Source organism: Myodes glareolus, chromosome 17 (genome assembly GCF_982192425.1).
Source record: "Myodes glareolus chromosome 17, mMyoGla1.1, whole genome shotgun sequence".
Lineage (NCBI taxonomy): Eukaryota > Metazoa > Chordata > Mammalia > Rodentia > Cricetidae > Myodes > Myodes glareolus.
This window is the reverse complement of record NC_142042.1, coordinates 68,913,008-68,930,340: the sequence shown is the minus strand read 5'-3', so window position 1 is coordinate 68,930,340 and position 17,333 is coordinate 68,913,008. Positions and strand designations below refer to the sequence as shown.

The 17,333-nt window shown below is 46.9% G+C and overlaps 1 protein-coding gene across 2 annotated transcripts in view; it reads right to left on the bottom strand.

Moving 5' to 3' along the window:
• Positions 1–15,781, bottom strand: part of Kirrel1 (kirre like nephrin family adhesion molecule 1) — a 91,190-nt gene extending 75,409 nt beyond the window's left edge. Inside the window, exon 1 of one of the 2 annotated variants that reach the window (XM_048453504.3) lies at positions 15,486–15,781. Coding sequence is in view for 1 of the 2 variants with exons in the window: in XM_087897406.1 (XP_087753532.1) it covers positions 15,486–15,537 (52 nt within the window). In the remaining variant the exon portion in view is untranslated. The remainder of the gene's footprint in view (positions 1–15,485) is intronic. The other variant, XM_087897406.1, reaches the window with a different exon arrangement.
• Between the last annotated feature and the right edge of the window lie 1,552 nt (positions 15,782–17,333).

Here is a 17,333-nt window from a genome sequence, read left to right as displayed (position 1 = left end):
CATATCAGACCTAAAAACGTATTAACATATCTGCTGCCCCTCTGGGTCCCTCCCTAGCTGGCTCTCAGAGACTACTAGCCTTTCTGACAGTTGCTCACAAAACAAAACAGAAGATTCAGGGCCAGTCTTTGATGAACTCCTCCTGGATGGCAGTCAAAAAAACTGTGCATTCATAAAGAGTCTCAGAGAATGAATGACCTTCTCATTTTATGCTAAGAGAGCCCAAGTCACTAAGGTCACTCCATTAGGGGCACAGTGGGGCTAAATGTCCCCATTGGTACTCACAGTTCAGTGATATTTCCACAGTGCCTCCAAATGTAGCTTTTCTTATTACCTGCCCAACAAACCAGAAGCGGCAAGCCTTCTTCGACTCAGTAAGATAAATCTTTTGTTATATAGGCCCCTGTTGCTTGAAGCTGATGCCCTCACACTGTGAGTGGGAGGTTAGCCTTTGCCAAACGGCTTGGTTTGTAGACAGAAAAGGAAAACTGTACTGGGACAGAATGGCCAACCTGCCAGGGCTCCTCTGCCTACGGCACCCAGGAGTGCTGGAGGGCGAGACTCTCAACGTCACCCTCCAACTAGAAAGTGGAGAAGGCCCTCTCTCACTGTCCTTTGCTAGGCACAGGCTAGCTGCATTCATCCATGGTGACAACAGTGGAGAAACAACAGCTGTCATTGGCCAACCATGTTTTACTATGCCAGGGAGACTCTAAACAAAACAATCTCAAACTTAAAAATTTTAAACATTAAACATTGTTTAAAAATCATTAAACAAAATGATCTCAAACTTCTCAAGATTCTCATTTACCAAAAAGGAAACTGAGATTTGGAGAGGTCTTAATGCTGGTTAATAGTAAAGTAGTAGAAACCTATGCATTTCTTCCTGCAGACCAACAACAGCAGACTGCACTCATGGAAAAGAAGCCCTGTGGTAGCACCTTCCTCTTCAAGACCTGGTGAAGTCCAGGCCACAGAGACTTGCTTTTGGGGTTTTGTTCTGTTTAGGTCTTTTGTTTTGTTTTAAGTAAACTTTATTATACAAAAGGCTTGCAAATTAACAAAAACATCACACACCAAAGTCTACACAACTTAATGAACTTACACAGTTGGAACTGGCATCTGAAGCAGAACCCTATGTGCTTCACATTAAATTGAACTCTTTCTGTATCTAATACACTTTACAGACTCATCCAGCACCAGCCCCCCATACATAACAGAATTAAAACAAGAAAAATAACTTTATATCCTCTTTCATAATTTGTGCCCATTACTTTCATTGATGTCTTTCTCGTCCCCTTGTATTTAGCCTTTCTTGCTCTCTTTCCTTCAATTATACTGTGCCCACGTGTGTGCGTACGTGTGTGTGTGTGTGCGTGCGTGTGTGTGTGTGTGTGTGTGTTATTTGCTAGATTCTGAATATAAAAGAGAATATGTGGTTTATTTCTTCCTGCAACTGTGTGGCCTCACTTAGATAATACACATTCTAAACCCCTCTATTCTCCTACAAAGGTTTTAACTTTTTTTTCTTTACAGATGAATAGTATTTTATTTTTTATAGACAACAAATTTTCATTATTTATTCATCTCCTTATAGACAACTAGGTTGGTTGAAATTCTCTCTATAGTGAATAAAGCAGCATTAAGCATGAGATTTGTCGAGGAACAAAATGAGGGCCAGATAGGGAAACATGCCAGAGCTTTGTGGCCCAGTCAGATTCCACATTGGATTCACTAGGTAGACTTCTCTCCCTTGTGCCTCTCAGATTCACCATCTGAATGTGTATTGTTTATTTATCTAGGAGTCAGAAATACAAGGAAAACCAGATGGTCACGTGGTAGTCTTTGGTCCAGAGGCCTCCATAGGCACAGAGTCCCTCTTCCTCTTGTCTTTGCTCTAACCTAGCTGTCAGACCTGGACATGTAGCTTATGCCAACTGTTCACTCTTCCTGAATGCAGCAGAACCCAGGAAGATTCTACTCATCTCTAAAATGGGGCAGTTAACGTATTGGGACCCACAAGGCACAGTCCACAAGTGAAGGTGATGAGAGAATGCCTGGCCTCCCCCTCCATCTACACATACTATTGTGTTCATTCCCACAGCTTCAAACCCTATGGTATGTCCTGCTCTTTCAAAAGAGAAGAGTTCATACTTCTGGGCCCCAGTCACAGCCACGTTGCACCAATCTCAGCTGTCCCCAGTTTTCAGAGAGAATAGAATTCACTCAGCTTCCTCTATAGTTAACTCTAAACTTTGTGGCAATGCACATCACTGCCCCAGGGCAAATGAAGGGCCCCACAATATAGAACTCAGTAGATAAAGACTGTCACCAGAAGAGGTTTCCCCAGGCATCACCAAGCTTCTACCCACTGGCAGAGCCCTGATCCCCAGCCGTGTCCCTCTTGCTGCTCCTTCTCTGTCCCTTTCTTCACCTGTCTCTCTTGCTGCCCCTCCCCCACCTTCCTTCAGCATGTGTCTATCTGTTCTCCCCTCTCTCCCTCTTCCTTCCCACCCCCTCCATGCTGCTGCTGCAGGCTTGGAGCAGGAGGTTATGAAAATGAGCTTCGTGCCCAGGAGACTGTAATTATCTGCTAAGTGTGAAAGCCGAGTGATTAATTAAGAGATAATAAAAAGAAAAGGAGGGTGAGGGGGGCCTCGCCACTTCGCTTTGATGATAGAACCTGAGGTGAGCCAAGCAATTAGGGGAATCTTTATCGAGAGTTAGCTGTAATCCACAAATTATTAAGCACCAAATGCTTCAAGAGAGCAATGCATTCTTGTCTAGTGACAGACAGAGGACAGTAGGGTTAAGAGAGCTGAGAACACCCATCCAGGGACAGGGAGAGCCAGAGACTGGGCTAGCAGTGTTGCTGGAGGACAGCCACTGTCCCAAGGCAGGCCACAGTTAGTGTTTGTGGAACTCTAGCCCATGGCTCACTGCACTCCTCTTCCCATGGTCCAGCCCTTCCTCTGATATCCCATCCCGTTTTACAGGAGCAGAGATTGCTCTTCCTCTGCCTCTTCCCCCACCCCACCCCCCAAAAAAAAACTGTGTGGGAAATGCATCACACAGGTTGCAGACAAAACAGTTGCATGAGCCACAGACAAGACAGCACCACAGTGGTGTGTCTCCGAGCTGCCAACTATACACCCCTAATTGGGCAGATCTCCCTGGGCATCATGGCTTGTCTCATCAAACGCCCTTACGAGGCAGTCAGTCTCCTTTACCTTTCTCACAAGTCCAGTCCTCTATCTCCTTCCCAGCCAGGCCCCTGCTGTGCTGTCTCTCCACTTCTCCCAGGGCCATTTTTCTAACTGGTCATGGATCTTTTACACTGCCCATGCACAACAGACACTTCCTCTGCCCACATCAGTATCATATGCGACCCACGCAGGCAAAGCTGGGCTCCGGCCACTCCTGATTTTGGGAGGCCTGGACTAAAACAAGTTCTGACAACAAATGGGCCTACCTTGCTAGTCCCACCCTGCCAGGTTCTTTTCCTAATAACTAAGCTTCGGCAGCGGGCACAGTTCCTTTCTCAACTTGGCCACTCACAGAGGGAGATGAAGAGGCCTTCAAGCTATATCTATTGTTGGTGGGAAGGTCCAGAGCTATGAGCCTCATCCTTCCAGACCTGGCCAAGAACACCTGCATAATGGCAGCCTCTGTCTGACCCTTAAAGAGATCTTTTGGCTCCCATGGAGCCTGGGAGTGGCTTACCTCTGACCTCTCAGGTCTTGCTTCTCAATAAAAGGAGCATGCCCTGAAGTTTGAAAAAAATGAACTGACAGGAAAACATATTTATCCTGCTATAGAGTACTGTAGGTGTTACAACCTCTCATTACAGTTTCCATTCAGAGCAGGAAAGATTCAGGTTAGACACAAAGAACTTTCTCTTTGCTAGGGACTGTCAGATATGAGAGGGAAAGAGTGGGCAGTGCTAATAAAATTCCTCTCTTCAAGAAACACTGATTTCCAAATTTACTTGAATTAGTCCCACCTCAAGAGAGGCATCTTGGGAGTCTGAAGGTGGTGTTCTTAAATGATCACCACTTGTTTTGTATTCTAGACCTCAAGTTCTTTCTCTGTCCCAGGAAACCAAATCTGATTAAATGCACCCCTCTTTGTATCTTGCAAACTCCCCAGGCTTGTGGGGCTAGTCACTGTGTTACACTTGCAGGTGCAGAGAGCTGCATAAACACCAGTTTCCTGGGGTGAAAGAGGAAGGAGGAAGCAAAGAATCAGTGGGGTGCCTGTTTGCTAGTAGGCAGGGCTCCTCCACAGAGTCAGTGGGCAAAGGTAGTAGATAGGTCTGCAGATTGAGCATCTCTATACATGACTAAGAAGCTGGCCTGTTTAGAAACAGTTTCCAGTGTTCCCTTACAGCCATGTCTAGGGAAGCCATAGCTTTGCTTCCTTCTCAATCACACATCTTGTTCATAACCCAATTTTTAAGCCAAAGCCAATAAGGCTCAAGGTTTTGACTAGAAGCTTTCTCAAAATGTTTCTCTCAAACCTCCAATGATGAATCACAAGAATTTTAAAAAATATATGATGTGGAAATGACTGCTCAGGCATGGAAAAGTTTCCAGCAATGCACAGGCTAGGGCTTTCAACTCTGCAGTAGGAAGCCCCAGAAGACTTGGCATGTACATGGTGTTGGAATTTGGCAGGTGGCAGGGGAGGCAGCCTGACAGGTCAGTTGGATGCTGAGGAAGTTCCCACATCTGCCTTTCTAAAACTAGCATATTAATGCCTTTTAATCAATGACCCATTCAAACTGTTTTTAAAAGCGAGCTCTGCTCTTGATTCCCGTAGATGACAGATTCCCTTAGAAGACAACCTCTCAAACCTCAACAGGGTCACTACAGGAACATGCAGCACCAGCATCATCAGGGAGTCCCACGCCAATACAGAATTTGCTTTCCCCAGATCCTTCTAAACTTGAGGGCTGCTGACCTCGCAGTGAGCTGAGGTTTCTGGAGAGATAGGCTTTGAAGTAATAGTTAAGCTTACTGTCCAACACTGACTCTTCCAGGATGTAGATTACCTAGAAGTAATAAGTAACAGTTCTCCATTTTGGAAACAAAGAAGCCATAGCTCACAAAGGTCACTCAATCTCCACACACAGAACACAGACTGAATTCTAAAGCAGGATGGCACCCACCAGGCTTCCCCTTCACTTCCGAGTACAAAGTGCAGGAGTTTCCACATCTCAGCTGCCTCCCTTTGTACCACTAATACAGAGAGCATCTGGTTCATCACTGTTCCTCTCACTCTATTGTTTCCCTTCTTGGATTTGCCTTGCACTGTGAGCCCTGAAAAACGAAGCACTGTGCCGTTATTAATATGGTTGAGTAAGTACCAGACACTTCTGCTTCATACATCATTTCATTCAATCCCCACAATAACCCTGGGAGGCAGGGACAACCATCTGCACTTCATAGATGAGGAAGTCAAGGCTCCAAGGGGCACAAAGTGCTACCTCTGACAAAAAGGCTCATACTCCTACAGTCCCCTGGTTAGGGGGTCCTAAGAGATTCATGGTTCCCCATTTCTAGAGAGTAAGCTGTGTTACATTATGACCCTGGAAGGAAACTGAAAGTGTGTGCAAACCCCTCAGAAGTAGAGGTTACCAAATTCTCCGAGGTCTGCATAACTGGAGCCCAACAGTGGTACAGACAGTCCAAAAGCCACTCCATCTTGCCTTAGCCATGCATTATAATAATTTATTTTTTACGAAGTCAGATTTTTCCTTTCTTCTTATCCCTGGCTCATACAGGTATTAAAATGAAATTGCATTCCCACTTCATCCACTGACCAGTGAAGGTAGATGCCCCTAGATGTGCATTGGAAGAGAGGGACATTAGTCCAATATCATCCACAAAGTAGGTGATAGTGGACTGAGTGCTCGTTTCTGTCAGCAGAGCTACAGTGAGCGCAGATGAGAAAGGACTTTGTGGGAACTATGGAGGCCCTCATTCCACAATGCAGTCAAGATGGCAGATTTCTTCTGGGAGTTCGGACTAAGTCACAAAGCGATGGGTTAAATTCCTGGGGCTGGGGTTATAGCAAAGGACGACCACTGTCTAAGCAGGACGTCCTCAGTTGGTTAAAAACGAAGATGAAGAAAACTTCAAGTTTTCTAAGAGCTCCCATCAGCCAACATGTCTAGGCCTGGGTTTCTGTTGCTTAGAAAATACCTTCTCCTGCTCCCTTCTGTTTTCAGTCCTTCTGGCCCATCTCTTTCTTCCCTATAATAAACTCCCAATTAAATGAACAGAATGGGAACAAACAGTTAAAAGTGCCTCGTGGTGGGGCAATGTTGGGTAATGGAGCACACAGGGCCTCAGGCTGTGCATGAAGAATTCGGGGAGAGGGAATAATAATAAAAACTGGCTAAGCTAATTAGGAGGAGAAAGTTAATTTAGAAATCAGCTCTACTGGGCAGGAGTGGGGGCTGGGGAGAGGTAAGTGGACACAAGAGATTGGGAGACTTGAGGAAATGGTATTTTATGTAAACTGCCTTTGTTCTCAGAAATCAAAATCCTTAAGCAGAATGAAGACTCAGTCCTGGGGATTCCTTGGCTCCTTTTGTCTGGAGCAGGGGTACAATCAAGGACCGTCCAGATCCCAGACACCTTGCTGTGCAGCACGCAGCACCCAGCACAGTCTGCAGCATAGCGAGCAGTACAGTCCCCTCCTCCCTACACACTCCCAGCTTCAGGCAACCACGAGAAAGAGCAGACTCCAACATTTTTCACATACTTCTCCTACAACCTCTGCCTTACAGGACTGTCTGTTTATGTCTCCAGCTCCCATACCAGGTTGAGCGAGCCTCAAGAACACGGGCTAAATATCACCTTTTTAACCCTAGGCCTAGGACCACCACAAAACAAAGACAGCTAATGCTGGTTTACTAGCTTCCTCTTCCTTGGTGCGGGGGCGGGGGGGGCGGGGGGGGGCTCTGCTGAGGTTCCCACTGAAATCCTGGAGCTCCCCTCCATGCTGAGGTCCTAAGAAACTCTAAGTAAAAAGAGCTAAGGTTGCTGGCCAGCAGAAAAAGTCTAAGACCATGAAAGTCTAAATGTGGTGTCACTCTCAACCCTGGAAAGTATAGACTGTGCTCAGATTCAGAGTAGATAGCACAGATTCATTCAGCTTCTGGCATCTGGGTCAAACGGCCCTCCTCTTCCTTATCACTGCCAAACTTTGCTTCCAGGCAGCTTTGTCATATGCCAAAGGACTCCGAGAGAACACCTCCACCTCCCAGGCTCCAAACTTAGGTCACAGACTGGGGACTTCCCGTGAACTCCTGTAGAGCTTTCTGTTCACGTCTGTCTAGCCAACTTGATCTTCATTTCATTATTCTATTATTTTTTATTTTACCATCAGCTTTACAAGTCTCCATAGCAGCTCTACCAGGGCAAGAGTTTAGCGGAAAGGAAGGTTTGATTGAGAATGAGCCAGGGATCCTAACTTGTTTTTAACACACTCTTCGTTTAAAAATCAGAAGATGCAAGACTCAAGAGACAGAGACAGAGGCTTCAAGAGTGTGCAGCCTCCTGAGCTACTAAGAGAGATATGTCAGAAAAAGAAATCCTAGAATCAGCTGGTCTTCCACTTCTTGCAGGACTGTCTGTGAGCCTTCTAAGCCCCATGGGCTTTGGCAGCAGTCTCAGTTTGAGAGCACCTCAGTGATAACATCCTCAGTGCTGTCCATGCATCTGCCAGTCAGTCTCTCCCCTTACTACACTTGCACATCTGCCTGGCTGACAACCATACCTTAACCTGTGGGAATCTTTTCTGTGCCTACTACAGATAGCATATTCTTCTATACTAAATGCTCCAGCTCTGGCCTTCACATAACTATAGTAGCCCCTGAATATCAACACAGAGAGTCTGTGTAGTTTTGAGTTTTAGTTTCTTGGAAAGAAGGAACTACATACTTTTAAAAAATTATTCCATATAATTTGTAGCCATTTCCCAAATAGTTATACTAGAGTTTTTAAAAATCAGTTGTCCCCATTTTGAAGAAGAAGAAACTGAGGCCCATGGGGTTAAATAATTAAGGACCCTTAAGAGTAGAGATAGTATCTTACTCATCTTGCAACACACAATCTGCCCGTGTGCTATATAACAATATGATTCTATTTGTGGTGCAGGAGGCTGACTTCAGGCGGGGCTGGCACATTAACATGTGCTCTGTCATTAGGCTTCATACCAGTTCCAGAATGGCATTTGGGGTTAGTGAGAAAATACCTAGACCCAAGGAGCCACAAGATTCCATCAACCAACAGTAGACGCTTACCACGTGCAATGGTGAAACAGCTGAGGAGACTATCTCACAATACATCTCTCTGAGGCATCTTCACCATTAACCTGTATGGTTCTGACCATTAAGCCATGCCTAACTGCACATTTCTGGTAAGGGAGGGAACTAATTCTGCATTTTTTACCCACATCCTCCAGTTAGGATATACTCCTCATATTGCCTCAGAAGGAAATGCAGGCCACGGAGAACAAGCAATCCTGTTCTAAAGAAGAATTTATTATTCTTACGCCAAGTTAGGGAGCTGGGAAAAGAGATAATACAAGTAGAACAACTTCCTGAAATAGCCCTGCTGGGCCCTGTGTGCTACATGGGCCACAAAATTCTGCTCGCCCTTCTCTGCCTCAAAACTCAGACCCCATGGCCTTCTGAGAGATTCCGACAGCACCTTCCCAGGGCTCAGACCCAGAATGAAGCCGCAGTATTATCTCCTGAAAACTAATGGCATTTACTAGAGATTTCTAGCCCAGATTTAAGACCCTCCATCTTGAAGAGGGTGGCTGGCTGCAAGGCCCATTTATTTCAATACCATCCTAATTTTGTTGAATGGGTTTGAGAAAGGCAGAGACGGATGAGCACTGCAGTCCCCAGAGACGAGAGAGGTTAATAAAAGTTGCTGAGGAAATTAAATGTGTAGGAAGGAGACACTAGGAGCGCCTTCCACATGGGAGAAGCTGACAGACAGAGGGAGAGCAGGATAGGAAGAAAAACAATCTTCAGAGGCACCTAGAGGCTGCAGAGGCCGTAAGGGGCGCTGTAAGAACTCAATCAAGTCCAGACCGTCTGAAAATCAAGAGTGGAAAGTCTAAGAACTGAGGATGAAAGACACAGAGGGGCAGAGTCAGAGCAGGGAACTCGAGGGCCCTAGCTTTCTCAGCCCAGCAGTGTGCACATCCACCAGAGGGAACACAGAACAGGCAACACAAGAAAAGTGCCCTCCACGACCCAGGAGGTTGCTACGCAAAAGAAAGAAAAATTATGGGAAAGGAAATTTTTTTTCATACAAGCCAGTGCCTTGGTAAATGAAAGGGCCAGAACAGACAGGTTTCTGTCCAGATGTGCCTGGGGAAGAGGGGTGCATGAACATGTAACATGGGACCGCACCTACAGACTTAGATCCACCATTCTAATGTCACTGCTTGTTTCTCCTCCAAACTGTTGGGCCTGGCTGTGTCCTTTTGGACAATCTGCTTAACTTATCTAGGCCTCTCATTGTCCATCTATAAAATGGAAGTAACACCTGACATTACCATTATATGCAAAACACAAAGTACTCTTCCTTCTCCACCCTGAGAGCCTTTCTGCATCAAGACTCCTAGGACTCTCTACTCCCTGGTCTCACATTTCAAGATCAAGAACACAGCAATCTCTTTCTCTTCCTCCACTGAAACTTCCAGCCTTTTCCAGGTCAAAACCTCCTCTGAAAGACTGCCAGATTGCCTGGCCTGGAGCCCTGGGAAGAGCTGAAAAACAAACAGAAGGCAGGAGGGTACAGTTTGGTCAGACTCTCACAGAGTACCTTCCCTGACTGGGGAGGCAGAGAAACGTGCCTCTTCTATCTCTCCTCACGTCCTCCATCTGAGTTCTAACCCCTTTCACCAGCCATCTAATTTCTCTGGAACTCCATTTTCTCCTCTACTAAATGGAAGAATAACAAAGAACCTGCCTATATCCCATGATATTCTATCGAATGTTATAGCACACGTGACACTACTAAAATCTGAAAGCATTACATAGTTCCAAAGCTAGAAAGAAGATAGGAGGGGGGAGGGGGGAACAGGCCTGTAGTTTAGTGATAAAGCACTTGCCTAACCCAGGGTTTGATACCCATCACACAACCCTCCTACCCCCAACCCCCTTCCCAAAACACAGCTGAAAACATAGGAGGAAAGAGACTGGAGTAACACAAACCTCTTTTTGACAGGGATTAATAGTTTACTCCCACCTCTGTATGCTGATATCAAACCCAGGGTAACTACGGGTAGCCTAGCTGAGAAACTATGGATAATTACACAGCCTATCTCAGAGGACTGTTGTATGGAACAAGACAGCAGGCCTAGGCTGTCCTCCTGTCTAATAGAAGTTGCCAACACAGATAAGCTTATAGTGATATAAAAGAACTTGGATCAGGGTATTAACACTCCAGAGATGGCCCTTGGTTAGTTGTTTAACCTCTCAATTTTGGTTTTCTTATCTATGAAATGGCAGGAACATCAATTTTGAAAAGCAACAGCAGGAACTCAGTAAAAGGTAATGCTGACATCTTGGTATGTTGCAGACCTCCCATGATCCTTTTCAGTACGTTAGGCCAGGCAGGTCCTGAGGTAAGCAACCAGCTGAAAAGCAAAGCTGAGCACCTCCAGGTGAGCTGAACAGAACACTGAGATTTTCAGCCCCTATTGTGTCTACAGTTTCTACTGTGTCTACAGTCCTGCTGTGTCTACAGCCCTGCTGTGTTTACAACCCTCCCTACTATGTCTACAGCCCTACTGTGCCTACAGCCCTGCTGTGCCTACAGCCCTACTGTATCTACAGACCTACTGTATATACAGCCTCTACTGTGTCTACAGTCCTGCTGTATCTACAGCCCTGCTGTGTTTACAACCCTACCTACTATGTCTACAGCCCTACTATGTCTATAGCCCTGCTGTGTCTACAGCCCTACTGTGCCTACAGCCCTACTGTGTCTACAGTCAGCCCCTACTGTGTCTATAGCCTCTACTGTGTCTACAGCCCTGCTGCATCCACCTACAGCCCTACTGTGACTACAGCCCTACTAGAGGCTAGAGGTGGGAGGGTACAGGTTGCCCCCAGATTCCACTGAGTGCATCAGCCTCATAGTCTTATGATTAAGTCTTATGACTAAGACTCTACAGAGTCAGCTTGAAGGGGGAAAGGGAGGGTCCTCATGTATAAACCCATGGATTAGAAAGGCTAGGTTTAGAGTATAAATCTTATTTGGCAGATAAAGCCCTTTTAACAAAGCAGCAGAGTACCATATCATAAAGAAAGAATAACCCAAAAATATAGAGTAGAATTTCAGAATGAAAGACACTACCTTGAGAAAATAATCCCCTTCACACCTACTCTACCATGGACCAGAAAAAAAAAATATCCTGCCCGAGCCCAGCTCCAGTCCCTGCTAATTGAGGAGCTCTCTGGCAAGGGAGACTTGTGTAAGTTTTGGAATCAGCTGGTTTCTATAACTACCTACCTTACATATCTGAACCTCAGCTTCCTATCCAGGAAAAAGGAATTAATTACTCAGCCTATCTCAGGGGACTGTTGTACAGCTTAAGTTAACCTATATTAAAAGTCATTAACATGAGAACTTACTAAATGAGCTGTGTTATTTTCTCACACTGAAACCCTGCCACTTTTTCATTTTACCCAAAAGCTCAAACTTTTCCCATTTGCCCTCCCCTGGTGCATCTCTTCTGCAGACCTTTTCTGAGAGCACCAATGGCTGGGGGGGGAGGGGGTGAATTGTGTCTTTTAAGGTCTACCTCAGCCAGGTTCCCTCATGAGAGGTGCAAAGCACTGGCTTACTGAAACCAGGGACCTAGAACCATAAGAGCTGGAACTGGAAGACAAAGAGAACCATAAGCAGGAAAATAGAAGAGTGGTCAACTCAGCATGTTGAGTTCAGACATGCTCAACTTATGTTCAGACACAAAGTCATAACACAGTCACTGAACACTTCTGTACCAGACAGCATGCCATGCACTCTCCATAGATTAATATATATTATAATCCATGGATTAGCATATATATCATCACCACTTTGCGTATAACTAAACTGGAGCACCTAATGAGCACATAACTTCTTCAGACTACCAATATGATAGAGCTAAATATAAGTCTATGATTTCTTCTATTGATTAATTTAAATGTGTTATTTATTTCTGGGGACTTAAAATTCAGCCTCAACTGGTCTGAAACTTGGTACACATAGTCCAAGGTGGCCTTGAACTCACAGTCCTCCTGCCTCAGCCTCTTGAATACTAGGATTCCAGGCATATCAGGCTAAGACTATGACATCATCACCATTTTATATGACCTCCCTCCTGCATTGCGGCTCACTCATCAATTGGGTATTAACTCATCAATTGACTGTATGCACAGCACGATGCCCTATGTTGTAGGATAAGAGAGAAGTGAAGACCAGGTCCCAAGGGATCTCAAAGGAGGTTCCTTCAGAGTGCAGTTCTCTGCATGCATGGGGTAATCAGGGGGCTTCATCATCCTACCCCCCTGGAAAGGCAAAGTGGGGCCAGCTAGCCACCCAGTGGAATAAGGTCTGTCTGGGTGTTGCAGATGCATCCCTGTGACACCCAGTACTTGCTTCGTGTCTGCCTCTGAGTTTGAGTAGAAGGCTGAAGATAGAGTCCAATCAATGTCAGGGACGGACCGAATATCTCGATTTCTGTCAGCTTTGCCTACCTCTATCCCAGCTCAGTACCCAGCTTTGGGCAGAAGTAGGACATTTGGAGTATGTGGTATGCATGTGTGTGTATGCAGAACAGAGCTGTAGAATCCAGGCTCACTGTTCTATGCCAGGATATAAGTGCGCATAGGGAGCTAAATGCTGGAAACATAGGAGGCCCTTGGGCCTCTTTGTTTTACCCCTTGAAGCAAAGGCAGAACAGACAGGAGCTTGGGGGTGGGGGTACCACAGGAGCAGATTTCCTCCTACAGCCAGAGCCACCAGCCTCTGGAGGCAGCTCCCACTGGAGCCATCCTGTCATCCCACATTGCTCTGATTAACTACAATCCTTCCTTTTCAATTTCTCCTCCCTGAGACTAGGGAGGGAGAAAATTCTCTTAGAAAATGAATAAATATTTCAATTTTCAGCATAATCAGTCTAGGGAGCTAGGGCATGATGGACACAGCAATGGGGGAGGGAAAAGATAATGGTTTTCATTTAGATAAGATATGGAAAATTATTTAGTAAAAAATGAAAATAGATGAAGCTCATTTGAAATCCTTTAAAATACAATTTCTATTCCTCAGCTAGGCTGAATTTCCTAGCTCCTCTCTGTTCTCAGTTGTATTGCTCCTCTGACCACTTCTCTTTCCTCCTCTGTTTCCACTGCCATCCCTCTGCCTTCAACTCACTCCTGACCACACTGCGCTCTCTCCCTGCCTCCGACTCAGCTCCTCAGTGTTCCCAGCTCCCCCCCCCCCATTTCTCCCTTAATGGTCTTCTCCCCAGCCCTTTGCTGGGTGTTCCCTAAAGACTCCATAGAGATTTCCTATCCCTCCTCGCTCCTCTCTCCCTTTGCTTCCCTCCCCCATGACTCCCAAACACGCCTGCAACCTTTTGTAGTTCTTTAACCTCTGACAGAGTCAAGAGGCTGGGATCCAGTTGCATTCCCTAGCCACACCCACCCACAAAGATGGAGGGGTACATGGCAAGCATTTTTTTCCTGACCAGATGCAAGCTGCATGTCTCTCCTGTTTCCTAACTGCAGCTTCTGTTTCTTAAAGCTCATTCTGTTTCACTGGCAGATGAGGGCTGCAAGAGAGGGGCAGTCAGAAGCCTGCCCCAACACATCAGAGCTGACACAGCTGCCCTCACCCACCATCTTCTCCCTCACCCCCTCCAGCTCTCTCCAGTTCAGCAACCTGGCTGAACAAAGTCAGAACTTCACTTATCTTCCCAACTTTCTGCCAAGTGGCCAACCCTGAGGCCAGGCCTTCTTTCTCCTCCAGCTCCACCCCTGCTCTCATGACACGGATGTGAGCCTTCCCATGTTCTAAGAGGGTTCTGGGGCTCCCGTGAAAAAAGGTGAATCAAGATCCTGAACTAAGCCAGGTTTGCCTTCAGAGCTGGAGAGGACTAGCAAAGAAAGGAGGGTTCCAGTGAAACACCCCACCCCTACACACACACACACACACACACACACACACACACACACACACACTATTCAGGAGAGGAAGAGAGCTGGCCAATGCCTGAGGCTCTTTCCAGTTGGCGGTTATTCTCTTCCCAGTTCACTCACCCACCCCAATGAGAGACCACCTCCTCCATTTTGAAGACTGTACATCTTTGTAGGCGCCTGCCTATAAGAATGTCTGTCCAAGTTTCTTTGTTTGCTCTATGGCTGGAGTATGTGGAAGCAATTCTGTGTGAATAGATGTTATGTCCTTTGAACGTAGCATACATGCATATACAGTGTAAGTTTGATGCCGAGATGTGGGACTAGGTAAGTGTCGGCTTGGAAGAGGAATTTTGCTTCTTCAGAGGTGTCAGTTAATGTCTTTGTGTATGTGTCTGTCGTGTCTGTCTCTGGGGGAGGGGGGCGGTGTTTGTGGGAATGTCTCCATAGGTGAGTAATCTGTCTCAAAGTCTCTGTTTGAAGCTATTTATGTGCCAATTTCTATGTTCAGTTCGGAAGAGGAATCCAACAGTATTAAATCTTCCTTGGAGTCAGTTTCAGGAGAAAAGACCCCCATTCCCACAGACTCTAGGCCTGGCTGAGGTTTGGACCCTTGATTCCTTCATAAGACCCCAGACCAGTATACCTGAACATCCTTATCTCTCCCCTACGGTTTATTTCCAACCTCGGTCCTGCCAGTTCCAAAGGGAGCCTCAGATGTCTGCACTTTCCTGACCTGAAGTGAGCTCCTGGCCAGATCAACTCCCCTTCCAAATAGCCCAGCAGCCCTGGTCAGGACTTCCACCTCTCACCCCCCACAGCCTCCAGGGTTGGGGGCCGAATGCCGCCTTCCCTTTAAGGAGCAATCCCAAGCAGTTTGCAGCAGCACTGCAAATGAAGGTGACTCTAGACTGGATTGGGGTAGCAGGAGCCCTCAGCCTCATCTTTGGGAGCCTGCGTCTGTGCTTTCCATGCGCTCCACCCCCCAAATCTGAAATCCCACCTCTTCCCTGCCTTTCCCTTGGCCAGAACCCAGGAGTCCGGTCCTGGGCCCAGGAGGGAGGGAGAATTGCCAGGGACTGGAGGATAGACTTTGAGCACTCGGGTCCCATTTCTACTCGGATCTCGGCTTTCGCGACCTAAGTTCTCTGTTCTCCCGCGCAGCCGGAGGAAGCAAGTTGGGCCGTTTCACCAAAAACTCCTTTGGTGTTCTCTGGGTGGCTCCGCGCCCCTTCCCAGGACACCCTAGCCCATGGCTGGGGCTTACCTTGAGAGAAAGTGTCGGAGAGAGTGAGGATCCAGATGAGGAGGCTCGGCATGCTGTCCGCCCGCCGCTGGGCCCGAGTAGGCGCGAGCCGGGCCACCACTGGCTCCCTCTCCTCCCTCCCGCCCTTGCACACTCGGTGCACACTCGCTTGCCTCTCTCGCCGTGGACTCGCTCTCCTGGCCCCTCCTCTCGTCCCGCACCCCCTAATAATTTCTGCCCTCCAGTTTTATCTCTCGGGGCCTCACTCAACCTCCGCGCCGCTCTCTCGCTCTCCCTCTCTTCCCTCCCCGGCTCCCTCCCTCTTCCTGACGTCTGCTCTCCCTCCGACGGCGCCTCCCTCCTCTGCCCTCCCCTGGTCCCCCAACGCGCGCGCACTCACGCTCAGCTCGCTGAAACCGAGATGGGAGGAGAGCAAAGAGAAAGGAATTGAGGGCAGCGGCAAGAGGTGGGAGGAGTAGAGAGAATGCAGCGTTGCAGCTCTGAAGCTACGACTGCTGGGCCCCTGTCCACCTGCGCTACTCCGGTGCCAACACCTACTTTTGCCCCCAGTGGCATAACTGTGTCGGGCATAGGGTGGCAGCCTGGGCTAAGGATGAACCTCCTTCAATTGGGTGACTGTGTTGGGAGGGGTGTGCTTGTGTCTTTCCGGGGAGTGGGGAGTATAAAAGCTTTAAGAGCTCTTTTTCGTTCTAATCACACCCCCCAGAATCTAACCCTGGATGCCTAAATTAAGAATTTTAGATAACTAGAGAATTTTGGAGGGGGAGAAGCTCTCCCAACCCACAAATCTCAGACTGGAGGAATCTTGAATCTGCCTCTGAGCCCTTTCAGTCAGCCACGTTGAGGCCCTCCTCAGCGCCAAGGTCCAGAGTCCGTAGCAGCCACGAAGAGGCGCAGTTAACTCTTCTTTGTTCATCCCAGACATCTATCCATCCGGAGGGAAAGGCAACCAACTCGATGGCTTTCTCTTGTGCTTCCCCGAAGGCTTGACACAGAAGGCAGCCAGAGAACGATCTCTAAGCACTCAGAGGCCTGAGGCGCGCACTAAAGTGGAGAAGTGGAGAACCGAAGTGGAAGGTCATTTGGGAGGAGGTGGTCCTCTCCAAAGCCCGGTGTAAGCAGCCATCTTCTCCCCTAATCCCTAAATAAATCCTGCTCCCTGGGTTGCTGAGACTGCCTGAAGCCGGGACCCTAGAGAATGAAAATGGCGGAAAGAACAGAAAAGCTACTGGAATCGCACAACTTTCCAGTAATGCAGCTCTGGAGCGGTCTCCACCTCTTACTTTTCAGATTCTAGATCGCCTGAGTCCCTAAAAGCTCCTGGCCAAGATAGCTCGAACTTGAGGCCTGGAACTAACACGCATAGCTCTAGTGCCCTCTGCTGATATGAAATGGCCACAGTGCCTCCAAAAAGTCTTGACAATTAGGTTGAATGGTCCATACACAACCACAGACAACTAGAGGACACAGAATACAGTAAATCAAACCAAACAAAACAAAACCAGATACTAAAAAGCTCATATTAAAAGCATAACATGCAAGGACTCAGAGAATTTTGTTTATGTTAAAAAAAATACTTGCATGCATAGGCAAAACCACAGTTTAAAAACAGGGATATCTAGTCTGAATATTCAGAATATCATCCCATACAGAAGACACAGACCCATACAAATACGTGCCAGCATTTGGATGTGTTAAGAGTTTTTAGTTTATTCATTCATTAACTGATCATTCAACAGATATTTCTTTTGTGCATATATGGTTCAATCACAATACTAGGCTTTCAGAATACAAGTACACAAATAGATAGATAGATAGATAGATAGATAGATAGATAGATAGATAGAT